The 20,154-nt window shown below is 45.1% G+C and overlaps 1 protein-coding gene across 3 annotated transcripts in view; it reads right to left on the bottom strand.

Moving 5' to 3' along the window:
- ENAH (ENAH actin regulator) overlaps positions 1-20,154 on the bottom strand; it is a 73,777-nt gene that overhangs the window by 35,133 nt on the left and 18,490 nt on the right. For all 3 annotated transcript variants that reach the window (XM_075863382.1, XM_075863383.1, XM_075863384.1), the window contains exons 2-3: positions 11,986-12,151; positions 5,970-6,147 (exon numbers count right to left, since the gene is read on the bottom strand). In XM_075863382.1, the coding sequence (XP_075719497.1) occupies positions 5,970-6,147; positions 11,986-12,151 (344 nt within the window). The remainder of the gene's footprint in view (positions 1-5,969; positions 6,148-11,985; positions 12,152-20,154) is intronic.

Below are 20,154 nucleotides of genomic sequence, written 5' to 3'. Positions count from 1 at the left end.
TTTTCTTATGTACAAAGATTCACTGCCCATGTGATTTATCGAGCGTTTTTTTGGTCCTTTTATTCAACTGTTGGACTGACAATAATAACCACCACAGACCGGTACAATGACGCCATCCAGTCCATTTAACAAAATTAAAAGGGGTATTCTCATCATAAATGTCCAATAGGGGAGGGTCCCAGAGGTGGGACCTGCATCTATGAGGCATTTATGACATATCCTGTAGAGTCTTAAAAAAAAAAGAAAAGATTTCTAATGTGTACAGAGCCTTTGTTTTTTTAATAAAAAAGTATATCAGTGTGTTTGGTGCAACGGTCTGTACTTTATTAAAAATTACTTTTACTTTGAGATACAGCTGCTTTGTATTCTGTATACAGAGCAGCTGTATCTAGTGCTAAAACCTGTAACCGCCAGATCAGCGGGACTGACCAGTTCAGTGTCAGCGTGACGCTGACACGCAGAATAGAGTTATCACCGATCACAACTAAGGAGCCGCACACACGAGCGTGTCTGGTCCGGGATATACGGTCCGTATGTCGGCTGCAATTCCCGGACTGAACACGCTGCAGGAAGCCGGGCTCCTAGATTCATGGTTATCTATGCCGCTGGGTGTCACTGCATCTCCGCAGAACTACAGTCCCGTGCTAAAGACATGATTACAGGACAGTTGTCCCGCAGTGAGGCAGTGACAACTAGCGTCATAGATAACTATGAATCTAGGAGCCCGGCTCCCTGCAGTGTGTTCGGTACGGGAAACGCAGCCGACATACGGACCAAAAAAATAATAATAAAAAAAAGGGTGTACGTGGCCTTTAAGACTCTATGGTTTATCCCCAGGATATGCCATAAATGCCTTATAGGTGCAGGTCTCACCTCTGGGACCCTCACCAATACGGTGGTCCAGCACTGGTCTCTTACAGTAACTCCAATAGATTTCAATGGCAGGTGCTGTGTGCGACCACCTCTCCATTTAATGGCTGTGTAAACCTTTGAAGACTTTTTTTTCTTAACAAAAACAGTGTCTTATTGTTTTTCGTGTAACTTTTTAATTTGTTTTTATTAAACATTTCAACCTTTTCAGATCAGATACAGCGTCTACGTATCCTGGATGCATAGAAGCTGTATCGTATCGTGCAATGAAATCTAAATCCGTCATGTCAGCTGGACCGACTGGTTCAGTGACAGCGGGTCTTGTGTGTCTCTGACACTCAGGATCCACCCGTTATCGATCACAACTAAATTATGAACAAGAGACACGAAGGACCCGCTGTCACCGAACCCATCAATCCCACTGACCTGACTGATTCAGCGCACAATACAGCTTTTATGTATCCAAGATACACAGAATTTGTATCTAAAAAAGTAAAAAAACATTTTTAAGAAAAACAAAATGACAAAGTTACACAAAACACAAATATTGTTTTAGTAATAAAAAAATAAAATAAAACGTTTTCAAAAGGTGTACTTCGCCTTTAACTCTATGCAGACTTAGCGACCTGGACTCAGCAAACAGAGGTCAGCAGACCCCTATTCTGAAGAAAGGTGAAGGTCCCAGAGGTGGGACTGGCACCGATCATGTATTCATAAAATATCCTGAAGATATATCATAAAGATGGGAATATACTTTGGGAACAAATAAAACTGGGTACCAATAATCTGCACGCACCATATGTCCTAGGTGGAGTAGAGCTGTGTCAGTAGTAGAGAAGGATCTTTACTTTTTGTAGATCAAAGAATTAAAAACAGCACAATGTCAATCAGCTGCTTCTAAGGACATCAGAATATTATTGTGTATTGAAAGAGGCGTGGGATCACGGGACAGGTACATTATCTTTACATAACATTAATACTGCCTAAACTAGAATATGCAGTTTCTCCAGTTCAATATAAGGAGTTGAAAAAAAAAAAAAACACAAAAAGGGCAACAAAATCGATAAGGGGCCAGGAAAACCTCAGCAAAGATTAACAGTTACATTTATTTAGTCTTAAAAAGGGGCGTTTAAGGCAAGAACGTGATAATTAGCCTTTGTTAAAGGGGGTGGAAAAACATTAGATCATAAAAAAAAAAAATAGGCCAATGAAACCAATCAGTTCCATAAATGGCCACACGAGGGCAGTAGAAGAATGGAAAATAAGCCTTCCCCGGCTCAGCGCCATAAAAGTGCGAGCAATTAGAAAAATAAATAAATAAAACATCGGTTGTTAACATTTCCCTCTCTCTCATCTTGTCCTTAAATCCCCTCACTGCATAAACTGGAGAGAACCATCGTCCTCCACTGCTATATTATTTCACTGGTTAGAGCCTTGTGCCAAACATCATTTGGACAAAGTCTCCTTCCATCTCTGCGGTGGGATTACATCAGCGTGGCTTGGGGAAGATTAGGCTACAAGATGTACAGGAATTAAGATTCTCCCTGAATCTCAGAACAGAGGACGGGTCCGGTCAGGCATTACCAAACAACGTGCGGCACATTCTAAGCTTACAGCTGGGGAGGTAAATGAAGCCTGCTCTGCGATGTCTGGAGATGGCAGACATACATTTAGGTAGTTTTCTCCCGATGCAAGAGAGAGGGGCAAAGTTTTACCCAGGGGTGAAGCTCCTGGGCCCCCAAGCACAAATCTGCAACACCATTTACAGCACAGATATGCTCTTCTGTGGAAGAGGGGCCCTTGGGAGCGACTACAATCCATGCACCCCTGTAGCTATAGCTCTTTTTCACAGCCGAGGACTTACGTAATACGTCATTATCACATTAAAGCCCAAAATCTTAGCTTTCAAATAATACCATTGCACTAGGTATAGCACTAGTCAGGGAGCAGGATGAGAAACTTTTTAATCCCTGGTTCTGTGTCTGTGTAGGGGAGGGAAGGAGAAGCAGCAATGGAGAGCAGGAAGAAAGATCACAGCCTGTTACACAGTCATCTCTCACCTACACAGCCTCCACTGAACCCAGAGATGGAATAGAAGAACTTTTCTTCATGTTATCAGCCCCCTGACCAATGAGAGATGATGTGTTCTCAGATTGTCACATTAAGGGCTTATTCAGACGAACGTATAGTCTGTGTGACGGTCGTTTTTTGCTTACGGCCGCATGTAGGTCTATTGGGCTGTTCACACGGCAGTTGTTTTAACGGACCGTGTGAAGGGCCCATGAAAAAATAAGACGTGTCCTATTTTTGTCCATTTTCACGGATCCCCTAAAGTCTATGAGGGTTCTGTGAAAACGGATCCCGCACGGGTACCGATTTCACACACGTTCATCTGATTAAGCCCTAAGGGTAAGACTTTCTTTCCTACTACAGGGGTGAGAAGAGGAGCAGTTGCACATGTCAGCACCTCCTGCACCTGATCAGATCATTTGCCGACTACGTGACGCAGATGTCACCGGTGTCGGGATCTCGGGGGTTTTTGGTCTTCATTTCTGGTGATTCGGCTTTCTGCATGTCGACATAAGGGACATGTCTGAACTGGGCACGTCTTCAACTTTTATATTTAGGTGGCGTTTCCATCTAGGGGATTTGCTTGGGTTAGACTTTTAGCCACAAACATGAAGTTTTATGAATCTTTTACACAACATTACACATGATGAAAATTTGCACGAATGCGCACAGGAGTGTAAAGTGCTGGATGGTATTTTAAAAATGCGACTGGTGTCTACTTCCATAAGATATACGGGTATGAGGGAGATATTTTTATTTTACGATTCCGGTTTTGTGTATGTCAAAATTGTGAAAATTGTCACAGCAGTGACAGTCCACATTTTGCAACCACTTTTCTTTTTATTTTAACAAGCCCCGTGTGAATAGAGCGGCGGTCACGCATGCACACTCCATTCATTCTCTATGGTACTGACTGAGAACACCCAGCTACAGGCCTAAGGGTATGTTCACACACAGTGAGCAAACATGTCTGAAAATACGGAGCGGTTTTCAGGCGAAAACAGCTCCTGATTTTCAGACAATCTTTTTAACAGCTCGCATTTTTCGTGGCGTTTTTTACGGCCGTTTTTGGAGCTGTTTTTCAATGGAGTCAATGAAAACCGCCTCCAAAAACGTCCCAAGAAGTGACATGCACTTCTTTTGACGAGCCGTCATTTTACGCACCGTATTTTGACAGCGATGTGTAAAATAAAGGCTCGTGGGAACAGAACATAGTAAAACCCATTGAAAGCAACGGGCAGATGTTTGTAGGCGTATTAGGGGCGTTTTTTTCAGGCGTAATTCGAGGCGTAAAACGCCCGAATTACATCTGAAACCACTGCGTGTGAACATACCCTAACTGTTTACACACCCGTACCATGGCCCTGAGATTTAAAGTGTAACTAAACTTTAATAAAAACCTCTGACATGTCAGAACTTAGTATTGATTTGTGGGGGGCCCGAGCACGGAGCCCCCCACCGATCACCAAAGCGTAGCGGCAGAAGCGTTCGGGTGAACAGATTAGTTACTGATCGGCTTTTCTTGGAAAGCCGAGCAATTGGTGTACGGACTCAATAGAAGGTCTGTGAGCTCGTACACCAATTGCTCGGCTTTCCTAGAAAAGCCGATCAGAAACCAAAGCGGCTCAGCCGAGCGATTCTGCAGCTTCGTTTTAGCGATCAGTGGGGGTCTCCGTGCTCAGAACCCCACCCAACAAAACTTCTGACATGTCAGAAGTTTTTGGAAAGCTTGGTTACCCTTTAATTGCTCAGCTCCAGTAATTCCATATTCTTGCACATCTTATGTCCCTACTAAGCACAGGACACATGACCGATAGCAGACGCCACGACTTCATATTATAGCACCTGTGGGTCGTCATGTTTTTAATAAGAGTCGCTTTGCTTTAGCACAACTGGTGCCCATAGCAGGACGGTTCATGTCACCAAACCGGATCACATGCAACATGAAGAAGGCGCTTGTGCCCATATTTCACAGTAAAAATCAACACAAATTAATAAAAAAGGATTTGCAAAGTAAATTTTTAGCTTATCTTGTACGGATCTTGATCTATAGAACATTTTCTTCTCCCTCCACACCAAAGTGACAGGGCAGATTCTGTAATCTGAGGTTTACCTGCACCATGTGACCTAAGAGATCAGATCTAGCTGTGACGATCACCTGAGTTCCCACAATGCACTGCTCTCTTGCAACAGGAAATCAGCAGAATTCGGAATCTAGCTTTCTGTCTGAACAGAGACTAAGTCCCACAACTATAAAGATGAATAAAGCAGTTTGCAAAAACATTTAATATTTCATGAAGATTCACCATGAATTTTTGCAATTATTGTGTGCAAAAGTGACGTTTTCTTTAAGGTGCATTCACACACGGCAGATTTTGTTGCAGAAATTTCCATTCCATTCATCTGAATGGGGTGGTTTTGGCGGCAAGCACATGGATTACTGCAAGTTCTATTCAGATGAATGGGACAGTAGAAATTTCTGCTAAAAATCCGCAACATGTGAATTCACCCTTAAAATCCTTAGAAATGTTTTCTGTTACCAAAGCGCCGAGCCTTGTGAGAGCTCCGAGAACCATCATCATGTGGTCACAGGTCTAACGGTGGAATGTAGATAAACCAGTCAGCTAGCAGAAGTCTGAATGCAGCTTTAGAAGGGATTGGAGTATAAAACAGTATATGTAACTCAGTGTCACTACAAGAGGAGTTGCGCAGTCCGCCAAATGATGTGATTTAGACACTTTAAAACCTCACTAGACAGTTTTGAAAGGAGTCTAGAAAAAGGGGCGTAACAGGAGTCCTAAAAACTCGCCAAATTTATTAACGCTGCATTTGTATTTAGCGCAAAAAAAGAGGTGCCGTAAGGTAGAGGAAAGTGTCTACCATGTGCAGCAACATGCGTCATGCTTATACAGCTGGCGCCCCTCTGATTCATTTGGCGCAGTTTGCGCCTGTCTGGTCTAGTTTTATACGGTCTGTCTTTAGGACAACAGAAATAAAATCGCTCCAATGAACATAAAGTGATTGCTCACCAGAATCCTGTGAGTTCAGCACTTCTAGGGCATGCATCATGGCACTTGCAAACACATTGGCATCTTCTTTGCTCCCAAAATTGAGCCCGTAAACTTGTCTTGCGTCCCGCCATTGGTGGAAGGTCTGTGTCGCTTGGTTGTATTTCAGCCCCTTAGGAATGGCACAGTTGATGACCACCTGAAATACACAAGAATAGGAGAAAAGGAATAAAGAAAACGGAGGACAAGAAGTGAAATGTTACACGCCCTGCCGGGATATGGTGCAGGTAGGGCCGGCGGTACACAGGAATATTAGCGATACTGCAATAATGGAACATCACTATTTCAAGATCATGAAATTCGGATAAGTAACTTGCCTCCACCTAACAACTCAGGATCCCTCCTTCTGACCGGATGTGGTCTGGTAAAGAGGAGGAGACACATGCGCCGGACCCGATGCAACTCCGCTCCAAACCCTCTGACAGACCTGGTGGATATTTCCTCCCCGACATATATACAAATTGTCATTTTCCACAGTCCTGAAGATGAGATGTGACCATAACGGTCAACAGTCCCGATTCCTCAAAAACGGGGCGTGGCTTATGCAAAGTTACAAAAAATAAATAATAATATGCATTTCAGTGCTTATTTGGGGTGGTTCCTGAGCAGAATTGGAATGGGGCTTAAAATGACGTGGAAGTCAAATGATAGGAGGTTTCCGGTGTCCATGTCCTTGCGTTATGTCCGAGCTCAATATCAATCCTAGGCTCATGTAGGAGATAAACAGGTTTTCTAGTTTAATGTTTATAAAGCTTAATCATTGTGTAATGAAAGGTTCTGCAACTTTCCAATAGACTTTGTATTTCAATTTCTCAGTGTTTTCAAGATATCTGCTTGCTGTCAGGAAATGGGAACATTCCAGTTTACATCCAGGGGCTTTAAACCCATACATACTGTAGCATGTTCTACTCGGCTGAGAAGTCTCGGCAATGACCTGTGAGGGAAGCATCCATGACTCCAAACTGATACATTGTAGCAAACCACCTGCTGACGATGTTTTTAGCTCACAGAGGATTGACTAGACTGGATATAATCGTTTCCACTTCTCAGCGGAGAGCAGGACTCGGTCTGTATAGGTTTGCAGTCTGTGGATATTTCACTATAGTATGAAGAGCGGGTTCAGTTTAACCTCACATGATCCCATAAGACCACAGGACACGGAGGGATAAGGTCTAACGGGACAGTTCTAAGAAATGAGGAAATCTCCAGAATAAACCTCTTTATAACTGCAAATGATCCTCGCTGTAAAACAAAAACTTCCCTCTTCATTTCCCAATACAAAGCCGCTAAATCCTGCAGCGAATCAGATTATTAATATCGCTTTGCTTTCTTTGTACGAGTAGATGCGAGTGAGGGATTAAAAAGGCAAATCACTCTGCTATTCTGGTTCTTCAAGTTACAGGACACTACATTTAAATAATGGGTCATTATATCAAGACAAACCCTGTTCCTATTTTCTATGGTCCCCCTTCCCCCTCTGTGGGAGACGTAAAGTAAAGGTGCCCATACACTACAGGCTAATAATCCTCCTGAGTCCCCCATATGGCTCTGCCAAGGACGCATGTTTATTTCAATAAGGAGAGGGGAATAAACTGCTGCCGACTCCTCTGGGAGCAGCTTCTCTCTTGTGGGAACAAAGAACCCCCCCCCCCCCCCTCTCCAAAATCTGCCGTCGGAGAGAATTGGCTAGCCCTGCTGAAATATGCAAATTTGGCCAACTGCAATGTAATGTATATGGGCACCTTAAAATGGGCTCTCGAGGAGGCAACTCTCAGTCCGTCCTTGTATTACATGGTTGGCCATTCAGTCTTCTTCCAGGAGCCGGATGACAAAAATATCGTAGTCTGCAGCACTATCCTTGTTGTTAAAGAGGATCGGTCACTAGGTCATATAAGTTGAACTGGTTAACTGACCCGAACTGCGCTGTCCCTCTTATTCCAGCGCCATTTTTCTTTTGTTCCATAGATATGGCCCACTGTTATATTGGCTCCCTATATGCTAATTTGCTGAAGTTAGTCAACTGGGTGGAGCTAGCGCACCTGCCTCTGATGCTCACAGCTTGAGGGTAGTTCACGCCATATTGGCTAGCTACAGCAAACTAGCATAGAGCGATTCAACACAACACTAGGCCACATCTCTGGAAAGGGAAAAAAAAAAGCAAAAAAAAAAAGCAGCGCTGGAGTCCGAGAGACAGCGCAATTCAGGTCAGTTGACCAGTTAAATTTGTATGACCTTGTGACAGGTTCTCTTTAAAAATAAGCCTGACGACCAACACGCAGTGGCACACAATGTGGTGACTCTCGCAATCTGAATGGCCACCATGTAATACGACATTTCCACTGCAGCGGGCTCTCATATTAAAGAGGATGTCTATGATGAGACAACTTCTAAGGCCCTGTTCACACGGAGTATTTTGACAGGCTTTTTGGCGCGGAAACCGCTCTGCAAAACTCGTCAAAAACCGGCCGAAAATGCCTCCCATTGATTTCAATGGGAGGCGCGGCTGTTTTCTCCTGCGAGCGGTAAAACCGCCTCGCGGGAGAAAGAAGGGACATGCCCTATCTTTGCGCGGTAACGCCTCTGACCTCCCATTGACATCAATGGGAGGCAGAGAAAGAGTATTTCGCAGAGTTTTTTGCCCGTAGCACTCAATGGGCGCGATCGAGAAACGCGGCGAAAATCGCGGCGGACGCCGTGCAGGAAAGTCAAATTCTGCCTCAAAATCCCATACGTCATTGAGGCAGAATTTTCCTCCTGCAAAAAACTGTGTGAATAAAGCCTTAGTATTGAAAAAAAAAAAAAATGTGTTAAAATGTGTTTTTCTAAGACTTGTACTAGAAGACATGAAGCGTCTCGGTCTCTCCCGCTGCTTTACATTGTAGCTGTGTACGTTCCACTCTGCGCTCTGCAACCTTGAACTTACCTTGACCACGTCACACTCGCAGCTGAAAAAACACACATAATCACGTCTACACGGTTCACGGACGCCGCTCTTCTCTAATAAACCTCTGCCTACTGGAACATGTGGGAAACCTCGTGCGTCGTCTTATTCTCCTTCATGCTGATCTGATGAAATACACTGTCACGCAGCCGCAGCACACCCCAGCAGGACAGGTGCTTACATGTAACAGGGAGGTCCAGGCGCCTCGACATACAGAGGAGACCGCCGGTGACACCTGCAACCTCCACACACCTGGAGTCTTTGTAGACATAATGGAGCTGCCTGATGGTGTGTGCGGGGTAAACGCCATGAAACAGATGGGACGACATTTTCTCAGCATGTTCTGTCAATTACAAAGGGACAATTCACCGCTAAATCCTTTGACCAATCACGTGAACGAAGCCGATCGTCCCTACAAGAACCACTGCTCCTTTGTACAGAGTCCCGACATTCGGATCAGTGCGATGGCATATCCTAGATTTATGCCGGTGGAAAAACCCCTTTAACCCCTTAACGCCGAAGGACGGATATATCCGTCCTCAGCAGCTGCTAGTTCGCGCAGGAGGACGGATATATCCGTCCTGTGATGGCGCGGGTACTGACAGTTTACCCACGCGATCAGCGGCAGGAGCACGGCTGTTATACACAGCCTGGCTCCTGCTGCAACTGCCGGAATCGAAGCACGCGCCGATTCCGGCAGTTTAACCCATTAAATGCCGCTGTCAACAGTGACAGCGGCATTTAATGTGTTTGACAGAGGGGGGAACTCCCTCTGTCTCCCGATCGGCGCCCCCGCAAACAAATCGCGGGTCGCCGTCGGGTTTCCATGACAGCCGGGGGTCTAACAAAGACCCCCAGGTCTGTCTTCAGCATCTGCCTGTTAGGCGATGCCAGAGGCATGACCTAACAGGTTACCTGTCAGTTTTACACTGACAGGCAATAATGCTTTGGTATACGAAGTATACCAAAGCATTATATATGCGATCGGCATATCGCATAGTGAAGTCCCCTGGTGGGACTAAAAAAAAAAAAGTAAAACCGTTAAATAAAGTTTGTGAAAAAAAAAATAAAAAAAATTACAGTCAAAGTCAAATAAAACTACTTTTTTGCCCCAAAAAGTGGTTTTATTTAATAAAACGGTCAAAACAAATCACACATACACATATATGGTATCCCCGCGATCGTAACAACTTGACCAATAAAATGAACACATTAATTAAACCGCCGGATGAACGGCGTCCAAAGAAAACGCAAAAAACAACGGCAAAATTCTCTCTTTTCTCCCATTCCCCCCATAAAAAATAAAATAAAAGTTCATCTATAAGTCCTATGTACCCCAAAATAGTACTAATGAAAACTACACATTGTCCCGCAAAAATCAATCCCACGTACGGCCACATCGACGGAAAAATAAAAAAATTACGCCTCTTGGAACGCGGCGATGCAAAAACAAGTAATTTTTTTCTAAAAGGGTTTTTATTGTGCAAACGTAGAAAAAACATAAAACCTTTACACATTTGGTATCCCTGTAATCGTGCCGACCCATAGAATAAAGTTAACATGTTATTTACGCTGCATAGTAAACGGCGTAAATTTATAACGTGAAAATTAATGCTGGAATAGCTGCTTATTTTCAATTCTCTCCTAAAATAAAGTTAATAAAAGTTAATCAATATGTTATAAGCATCTAAAAATGGTGCAATTACAAAATACAACTCGTCCCGCAAAAAACAAGCCCTTATACGGCTATGTCGACGGAATAAAAAAAGAGTTACGACTCTTGGAATGCGACCGTGGAAAAACAAAAAATAATCCTTGGTCATTAACGTGCAAAATGGCCCGGTCATTAAGGGGTTAAAGGAGAACTCCAGCCAAATAAAAATCATCTCTTACATAGTATTTGTAGGTGTTCCCAACTGCACGTTGTAAACACTTATTGCTTCCCGTATTCAAAGTAACACTAAGGCTTCTACCTTGTAGCAGCTCCACGACACCTTTTCCCTACTGCAGCCATATATTAATGGGGTTGTCCCGTCTACAAAACCCACATACCCCATTAGAGAATTCAGAGTGATTAGAGGGGGTCCCGAGTTCATGATCTTCATCTCTTGGCCATTGTTTGAATAGGCACTATGCAATGCTTATTTTCTCCTGTGGTGGCGCTGCAGAGAAACTGAACAGGTACGGTCAGGTTTCGATCGCTAGGGGTCATAGCAGTGATCAGTTTATGGTCAAGGGACCCTTCCAAGTAGAAATTGACCAAAGAAGAGAAACCCTGTAATTACCTTTCCCTACACTGGTGTCAAATGAAGTCACAGAGCCAATCACTGCCCAGGATGGGAAAGTGTCAGCAGGTGGCATATCCCGGGCAAAACACAGACAAGCTGAATCAGCGCCCACAAGACCTACCTAGCCTCCTCCTCTTATTTCGGTCATTCATTTTTCTAAGTTGAGAGATCCTGTTCATATTACATTACAGCTTGTACGGAGTTAGAGACAGGCAGACAGGTGGCTGACACACCCACAGGATGAGAAAAGAAGCTGGAGCTTCCAGTCAGAACAGGACTCTAAAACACCCAGAATACTGCTGAAGAGGAGAATAAATACAGTACTTTATTGGTGATGACATGCCCAACGCTCAGGAACTTCGACATGCCTGGAATTCTTCTTTAAAATATTGGTTTGAACCTACCTGCAGGAAGTGTATACTATAGGGCAGCACGGTGGCTCAGTGGTTAGCACCATTACATTGCAGAACTGGGGTTCACATCCGGCCAAGGACAACATCTGCATGAAGTTTGTATGTTCTCCCCGAATTTGCATGGGTTTTGTCCCAAAATACTGGGATAGGGTAATCGGCTTGCAATGAAACTGGCCCTAGTGTGTATATGAGACAGGGAAAATAAATTGTGAAGTGTTGGGGAGTGTGACTGATGTAAATAGTGACGCTCTGTACAGCACCGTGAAATAGGTCGGCGCTATATAAGCAACGGGAAATAAAAATATTATGTTTCTAGAATCAAAATTCCCGCTTACCTGGTGATCCTGAATTTTCCTGCCCACCACCCGGAACGTGTTGTTTCCTGTATGATGATAAATATGCACTCGGCTGAATCCTGTCGACCCTCCTGCCGGGACCCATTTCTTGTTGGCATCGTCATAAACCATGACAGCTGCCCGTGCTTGGCAGATGCTCTGCTCGCTGCAAGGATATAAAACAGTCTATATTTAGTTTAATGAGATTTTTCCCCTTTCTATTCCAATTGCATATTCCAAACCCATTCCTCAAGTAATGAATAAAAATATTACCACTCTACAATATATTACATACCATACAATAACATACAACAACATACTAGTACATAGAACAAAAAACACGATTATCACCAAAACCAGTTTTTACCATTGCGGATTGTTAGCTCATAGGCTAAGTCAGTGTACAGCTCCATATTAACCATTGTCCGCCACAGGGCCGGGTGATTATGACCCAAATCAAATTCATGATTAATTCAACATGTAACCTCAATTACGATTAATGAACAATTATTTAGACCACACCACCTATTTGCATGCTACGCCATTGAATATTTATTGCCTGAGCCTGCTGTATATAATCTACACCTTATACTGCCCTAATAGCTGCCCTTACAAAGTGTAATGCCCCCCGTAACTGCCCTCCATAGTACAATGCCCCCCGTAACTGCCCTCCATAGTACAATGCCCCCCGTAACTGCCCTCCATAGTACAATGCCCCCCGTAACTGCCCTCCATAGTACAATGCCCCCCGTAACTGCCCTCCATAGTACAATGCCCCCCGTAACTGCCCTCCATAGTACAATGCCCCCCGTAACTGCCCTCCATAGTACAATGCCCCCCGTAACTGCCCTCCATAGTACAATGCCCCCCGTAACTGCCCTCCATAGTACAATGCCCCCCGTAACTGCCCTCTAGTACAATGCCCCCCGTAACTGCCCTCCATAGTACAATGCCCCCCGTAACTGCCCTCCATAGTACAATGCCCCCCGTAACTGCCCTCCATAGTACAATGCCCCCCGTAACTGCCCTCCATAGTACAATGCCCCCCGTAACTGCCCTCCATAGTATAATGCCCACCGTAACTGCCCTCCATAGTATAATGCCCACCGTAACTGCCCTCCATAGTATAATGCCCCCCGTAACTGCCCTCCATAGTACAATGCCCCCCGTAACTGCCCTCCATAGTACAATGCCCCCCGTAACTGCCCTCCATAGTACAATGCCCCCCGTAACTGCCCTCCAGAGTACAATGCCCCCCGTAACTGCCCTCCAGAGTACAATGCCCCCCGTAACTGCCCTCCATAGTATAATGCCCACCGTAACTGCCCTCCATAGTATAATGCCCCCCGTAACTGCCCTCCGTAGTACAATGCCCCCCGTAACTGCCCTCCATAGTACAATGCCCCCCGTAACTGCCCTCCATAGTACAATGCCCCCCGTAACTGCCCTCCATAGTACAATGCCCCCCGTAACTGCCCTCCATAGTACAATGCCCCCCGTAACTGCCCTCCATAGTACAATGCCCCCCGTAACTGCCCTCCATAGTACAATGCCCCCCGTAACTGCCCTCCATAGTACAATGCCCCCCGTAACTGCCCTCCATAGTACAATGCCCCCCGTAACTGCCCTCCATAGTACAATGCCCCCCGTAACTGCCCTCCATAGTACAATGCCCCCCGTAACTGCCCTCCATAGTATAATGCCCACCGTAACTGCCCTCCATAGTATAATGCCCACCGTAACTGCCCTCCATAGTATAATGCCCACCGTAACTGCCCTCCATAGTACAATGCCCCCCGTAACTGCCCTCCATAGTACAATGCCCCCCGTAACTGCCCTCCATAGTACAATGCCCCCCGTAACTGCCCTCCATAGTACAATGCCCCACGTAACTGCCCTCCATAGTACAATGCCCCACGTAACTGCCCTCCATAGTATAATGCCCACCGTAACTGCCCTCCATAGTACAATGCCCACCGTAACTGCCCTCCATAGTACAATGCCCACCATAACTGCCCTCCATAGTATAATGCCCACCGTAACTGCCCTCCATAGTACAATGCCCACCATAACTGCCCTCCATAGTATAATGCCCACCGTAACTGCCCTCCACACATCATTGCGACATCATTGATCGGCGCTCGTTTGCTCCGGTCACATGGAGCTATGGATGGGGACGAGCGGTCGTTACTCCGATCACGTGTCTCCATACATTATGTCGGCAGCGCGTCTACCTATTTACACAGGGAGATGTGCTGCCGACAACATTTTACTTTTTAAAACGATACGATCAGCAGATAATTGAGCGTTTTCTTGTTCATCTGCTGATCGCTGCCGTGTTTACACAGGACAATTATCGGCAACGAGCGTTCTATGAACACTTGTCTGCCCGATTATCGCTCAGTGTAAAAGGGCCTTAAGGTTGCCCTCCCTGGATATAACCCAATGAAAGATTCCTGCGGCGCAGATTTATAGATAGGGGAGATCTCCCAGGAGAGCAGACAAGATTATCGCAAAAACTGCCAGCAACCGCCACTAGGGGGAGCTTGCCACATACACATTTATATACTTCATTGACTACAACGTATAAATCTGTGCATATTGGGCTCCCCCTAGTGGTGGCAGCAGGCCAACAGAATTTTATCATTTAATTCTGCGGCTGAGGGGGCACCCCGCTGGTATTATTATGTATTAAGGGGCAATCTGCTGACTGCATTGCATGAGATATGAGAGAGTTAGCGATAAAGATGACAGATATTAGTGATCGCTTTCCAAATTTAAAGATGCAAATACAGCAGAATTGCAACAAACCCGAAAATATAAAAAACAACAAAACCGTTCCTTTATTTTGGGCCCCTGGACTTTATGATGGTTCTCTACCGTAACACGTGAGTTTATATACATTATTATAATCGTCCTATAATCCAGTATATCTGATATTCAAGCACCTATGACATCTTTAATAGGATTCCTTTTCGGGATCCTCAGGACCCCAGTAGCGCTATAAGCAAAGCAAAGAGTGCCTCTTCCTTTCCCGATACATCGCCATCATTTCTAAATCTTTAAGGTTTCCCACTAGTGGAAGGACGTAACCACACCAAACCAGCGCAGCCCATGCCCCAACAGGATATACAGACTGGCAGCCCCGGCACCTATACACACGCGGCCGTACACTAGATTTAGAGCAAGTCACAAACATTCACATTTCATTCTTTTGTTTTGGAAGAATAGGAGAAGCCACCTGTAGGATTATGAGTCAGAGACATGTGTATGTTGGGGAGTATTAGGGAATCGCCCACATAAATGTCAGCGCAGACTGAGATCCAGGCTTAATACGAGGTTATTAATAACACTCCCCTGTACACGCTTCCAGAAAGCAGGAAAAGAAGAAAACTCTTCAAACGGACGACAGACGCGGCCGGGAAAACTCCAGGGAGCTGCGCACGCAACGCAACGCCACACTTCTAGGAGGAGTGCAAGGAAAGGTTTTCCAGTTTCATGCAATAAAGTTATACATCTCTGCTTGCCATCAGTGAACGGGAAGATTCCGGTTTACATCCAGAAGCTGAAATCCTATACAGACCTAACACCTCACAGCTGAGGTTTTGTTACAATTGTATCCAGTCTAGACAAATCTCTCTGCGGTCCTGATAGTTTTTTACAATGTATCGGCGCAGGTTGAACACGAGCCTGGAGTCCACCGTTTAGCTCACAGAGGATGATCTAGACTGTATAGAATTGTAACAAACCCTCAGCTGTGGGAATTATATGATCTATATGGATTTTCCTCTAAATCCCAGCAGATGAGAGATCACTAGTTTTACAATGCTGCAGTATTGATGGTCCTACTGGTTCCCTAAATTATTTCGGACATGGGACGGGGAGGCGAAACGGCCTATAATTCAGTCGTACATGAGAGATGTGCACAGATTAATAGGTGACATGACAATTCTGAGGAGGGGGGGGGGATGTCCCACAAAGAAGACACGGAGTGTTATTCAACATTCAGACGCGGCTCAAATTTCCTTCGTGAATTTGGCCGAAAACTCCACAACGAATTTGCGATTTATAGGGCAGATGTGAAAATCTGCAGCATGCGCTAAAATATGCACAGAACTTTAGAATCACGTGTGAATAGGGTTGTACAACCCCATTTACTAACATTGCACTGTACCTTCTTGTGGATCATACACCCAAAATCCACCACAGATTGGTGTAGACATGGCCTTAAAGGGGTTGTGCCAAGACCGGTGATAAATGTCTGATCACTGGGACCCCCACTGATCACTAGAACAGGGGTCCCAAGTCCCCCCATTCATCCTCACTGCATGACCGCAGTAAGAATGTCAAATGGAGTAGGGGTTCAATGAGGGGCTCGGGATCCTGTTTTAGTGATCGTGGGATCCCAGCGATCAGACATTTATCGTCTCTCCTGTGCATAGGTGATAAATGCCTATCTTGACCTAACCCCTTTAAATTGTAGTTTGTAGGAAAGTCTAAATACACGAGCTGGGGGAAATAAAACGGGGGCGCGGAGGGCCGAGTCCCCATGTGGAACGGTGTGAAAAAGGGAGCTGCGAGAAGAAATGTTCTCTCACAAATATTTGTCCTGCTTGCATCCCGTAGAGCAGGGGTCAGCAACCTTCATCACCCCAGCTGTTGTGAAACTACAATTCCCAGCATGCCCTAATAGCCTTTGGTTGGAATACTAAAGCTTTTGGCTGTTAGGGCATGCTGGGAGTTGTAGTTTCACAACAGCTGGGGTGACGAAGGTTGCTGACCCCTGCCTTAGAAGACACGTCTAGTTACACGGGGCTGGAGACATGGAAATAAAGACATGGGCAGGGTATGTCCCTTTGAGAGACAGTATTCTCGTAAGTCTAAATCGGACCATGTTTGAACAGGATGCTCTCGTTTCATGTAGTGCAAGCGCCAGGGAGCAGGAATGTGTCTATTCCCCAAAATAAACTAAAGGCTGAAATTTTAGCTGGCAGTCAGCGTTCCCCCGTCCAGCACCGAGCAACTACTTAAAGCTGAGTATGGATTACAAAATGAACTACTAACAACTAAAATAGACAAATACCTCAAAACCCGACAGCCAGATTTATACGACTGGCACGAGGACGACCACGTTACCGTTTGGCTAAAAAGTGGTCACTAGAATATTAAACCACATCACATTTAAAAGGGGATGTCCAGTATAGAAAAATCCATTGCCATGCACCCTGTTAGTTAACGGAGGTAATATAGGGGGGTCCTCTGTTCAGGATCCTCATCTCTCGGCCTGAGTGGAGAGCGGTTACATAGAGCGCCCCCCTCTCTGGAGGACCTGTCCTGTATTTTACACACACACACACACACACACACACACACACACACACACACACACACACACCACATTGATATGAATAGACACTGTGTAATACTTCATTTCCCTTATGGTGGCGCTGCAGGGGAATTGAACACAGTGCCAGGTTTGCCCACAGATCACAGCTGATCGCTGGGGGTCCCGCAGTTAGATCAACTTATAGTCAAGGGACTCTAAAAAGGTTCTCGGCTTTTGACCATCCCTTTTTCTTAAAGAGATTTTTCTACAAAATTATCTACATTCACTACACAATATGATTAGCATATTTTTCAGATTATAAAACGTACCCAAGTTTAGAAAATAGAAAATAAAGAAAAAGATATTTCAGACTAATTCTGGTGGACTAGGATGGTGGAGGGGTTAATGTCACCAGTTCTGGTGGTCTATGGTGGTGGAGTGGATTAATGCCACTAGCCCTGATGGCCTAGGGTGGTAAAGGGTGTAGCACTACCAGTCCTAGGGTGGCGAAGGGGTTAATGCCACTAGTCCTAATGGTCTAGAGTAGTGGCGTTGTTAATACCAAATAGCTGCAGTGGTTTAGTGTGGTGGAGGGGGTAATGACACCAGCCCTTGGGGTCTAGTATTGCTGGTTTTCTTGGTGGTCTAGGATAATAGCAGGTGCTTATACCTGGTGGTCTAGCGGTTTTACTCACCTGTCCTGACTCTGCCAGGAAGCGAACGCCATGTACTCATGTTTAGCTTCTCTTCCCTTCCGAAATATTATATTGTTGCATGCAGGAGACGCTTCTTGCGGTTGTGGACCCCCCCCCCCCCACTATGACATCCATATGGAAAAGGGTATTGCCAATCGCATAACCCCTCTCAAAGGACGGAAAGGCGACGACGCACTCGTACATCTACCTTAACATGTCCCCAAACACGAGGGACTGCGCGAGGAGGCCACCAAGACCTCTGAAGACGTTACCCATTTCTATGGCTGAAATAGGGGAGATTGATGGCCGGTTATTTCACCAATCACAGTTTTATGACAAAGAGGGCAAGAATTAGCGGCAGGACGGACGAACGGGATACAGCCCTGCAGTGTAAAATGTTCACATCAGTCAGGACGACACGATAAAATCCAACAAAGAACTGTTTAGACAAGGACAATGTCCACACCAGAGTGACGCACGGTCACAAGCCAAAGGGATGAATCCGGAACATGAATCACAGACTTAAGCCTTCATGTCCCGGTAAAGTCATTCATAAGCCTGCTGCATGTAAAAAACTAAATATGGCGTCTCGGCAGAGAACAGTTTTCCAAATTTATTCACAAATAAAACCAAATGGGATTTGGCATGGACAGTGGAAACACAGGTAGCGTGACAAATACCGGACGGTCGCTACTATTCCCGTGAACGAAAACAAAACTACAGCTCCTTAAGTATCTGCAAGGCTCCAAGACCTGACTGACTGTCTCCTGGAGCCAGAAATAGTCCAGAAAGACCAGCAACATACCCGAAAGAAATCACAGTCGGCCAAAATGTCATAAAGTTGAAGAAAAAAACAAAAACAAACACTGGCATTAAAAGGGTATTCCCATCACAGAATTTTATGGCATATCCACAGGACCCCCACCTCTCAATCTCCCCCCCCCCCCCCCGGTCAACGTCAGTGCAGGTCCCAGAGGTGAAACCCGATAAAACCTACAATAGATATAGGGACCTATGCACTTGGCACACCTTCACATGGAGTCCCTACGGGCACAAATTAGGCCATTATACTTCTAATAACTTGGCACGTGATGGAGAATGCCAAGAGGACAAAACCCACTATGTCTGCCGTCGGGATACCCCCACACCACTAGACTTGTAGCGTGGGACGGGGATGTCTGATGGTCTCTGCCTCCTTTGCAGTATTCGGTAATATTGTCCAGAACGTCCTTCTCCACAAGCCTTAATATACAGGACAAAAAAAAAACCACGTGCAGATTTGTACATGTTGTACGACAACAGAAATACACCCAAAGAATTGGATCACAGTGGCCCAGTAAACACGGCGAAATTAGCACTGTTGTCCGGGATTTAAAGGCAATGAGATCAATTTAAAAGTATTTTTTTTCCAAAAAACAGCGCCACTCTTGTCCAGTGACTGGTATTGCAGCTTGGCCCCATTCACTGCAGAATCAAATCTAAAAAAAAATAAGGAAGATCTGAGTGACAGTCAGTCCGGACAAATCTTACATCGGTCTAGGAGCCAGCACTAAAACGACAATCTGAAGTTCCACATTCCCATTGAAGTCGGGAATGTAGAAGCCTGGCCTTACCGGTCACTTGATATTTTTTTTAGTTACCGTTACTTTAAGGGGTACTCCCATCTCAGATTTGTGGTATAGCCAAAAAGTGGGTCCCAGGGGAGGAGTTGGTCCCTCACCTGAGACCCGCACTTATCTGGAGAACAGAGGTCTCTGCTCGGAGGTTCCTCCGTCTCACATAGAAGTGAATGGAGAGAGTGCCGCACATTCACAGCCACCTCCCCATTCATTGTTCACCTGAACGCAGTGGCCACCTCATTACAGAGGTTAGGGGACCCCCATTCTCCAGATAGGTGCAGATCTTACTTACAATCCTGTGGGTATGCCATAAATGTCAGAGATGGGAATACCCTTGGATACACAAAAAAGTTTGATCAGCAAATTACAGAAAAATTAAAAAAATTAAAAAAAAAAGTACAGGTGCAAGTACGCCCGTGACTGCAAAACAATACACAAAAAAATGGCAACCGCACTCTGCTAACAGCAATGTCACCTAAACACTATAAATAAGAATTGCTACTGAATCTACTTACAATAGTGAGGTTCT

The sequence above is a fragment of the Rhinoderma darwinii genome, chromosome 4 (genome assembly GCF_050947455.1).
Source record: "Rhinoderma darwinii isolate aRhiDar2 chromosome 4, aRhiDar2.hap1, whole genome shotgun sequence".
NCBI classification, from domain to species: Eukaryota; Metazoa; Chordata; class Amphibia; order Anura; family Rhinodermatidae; genus Rhinoderma; species Rhinoderma darwinii.
This window is presented reverse-complemented; position numbering and strand designations above follow the sequence as displayed.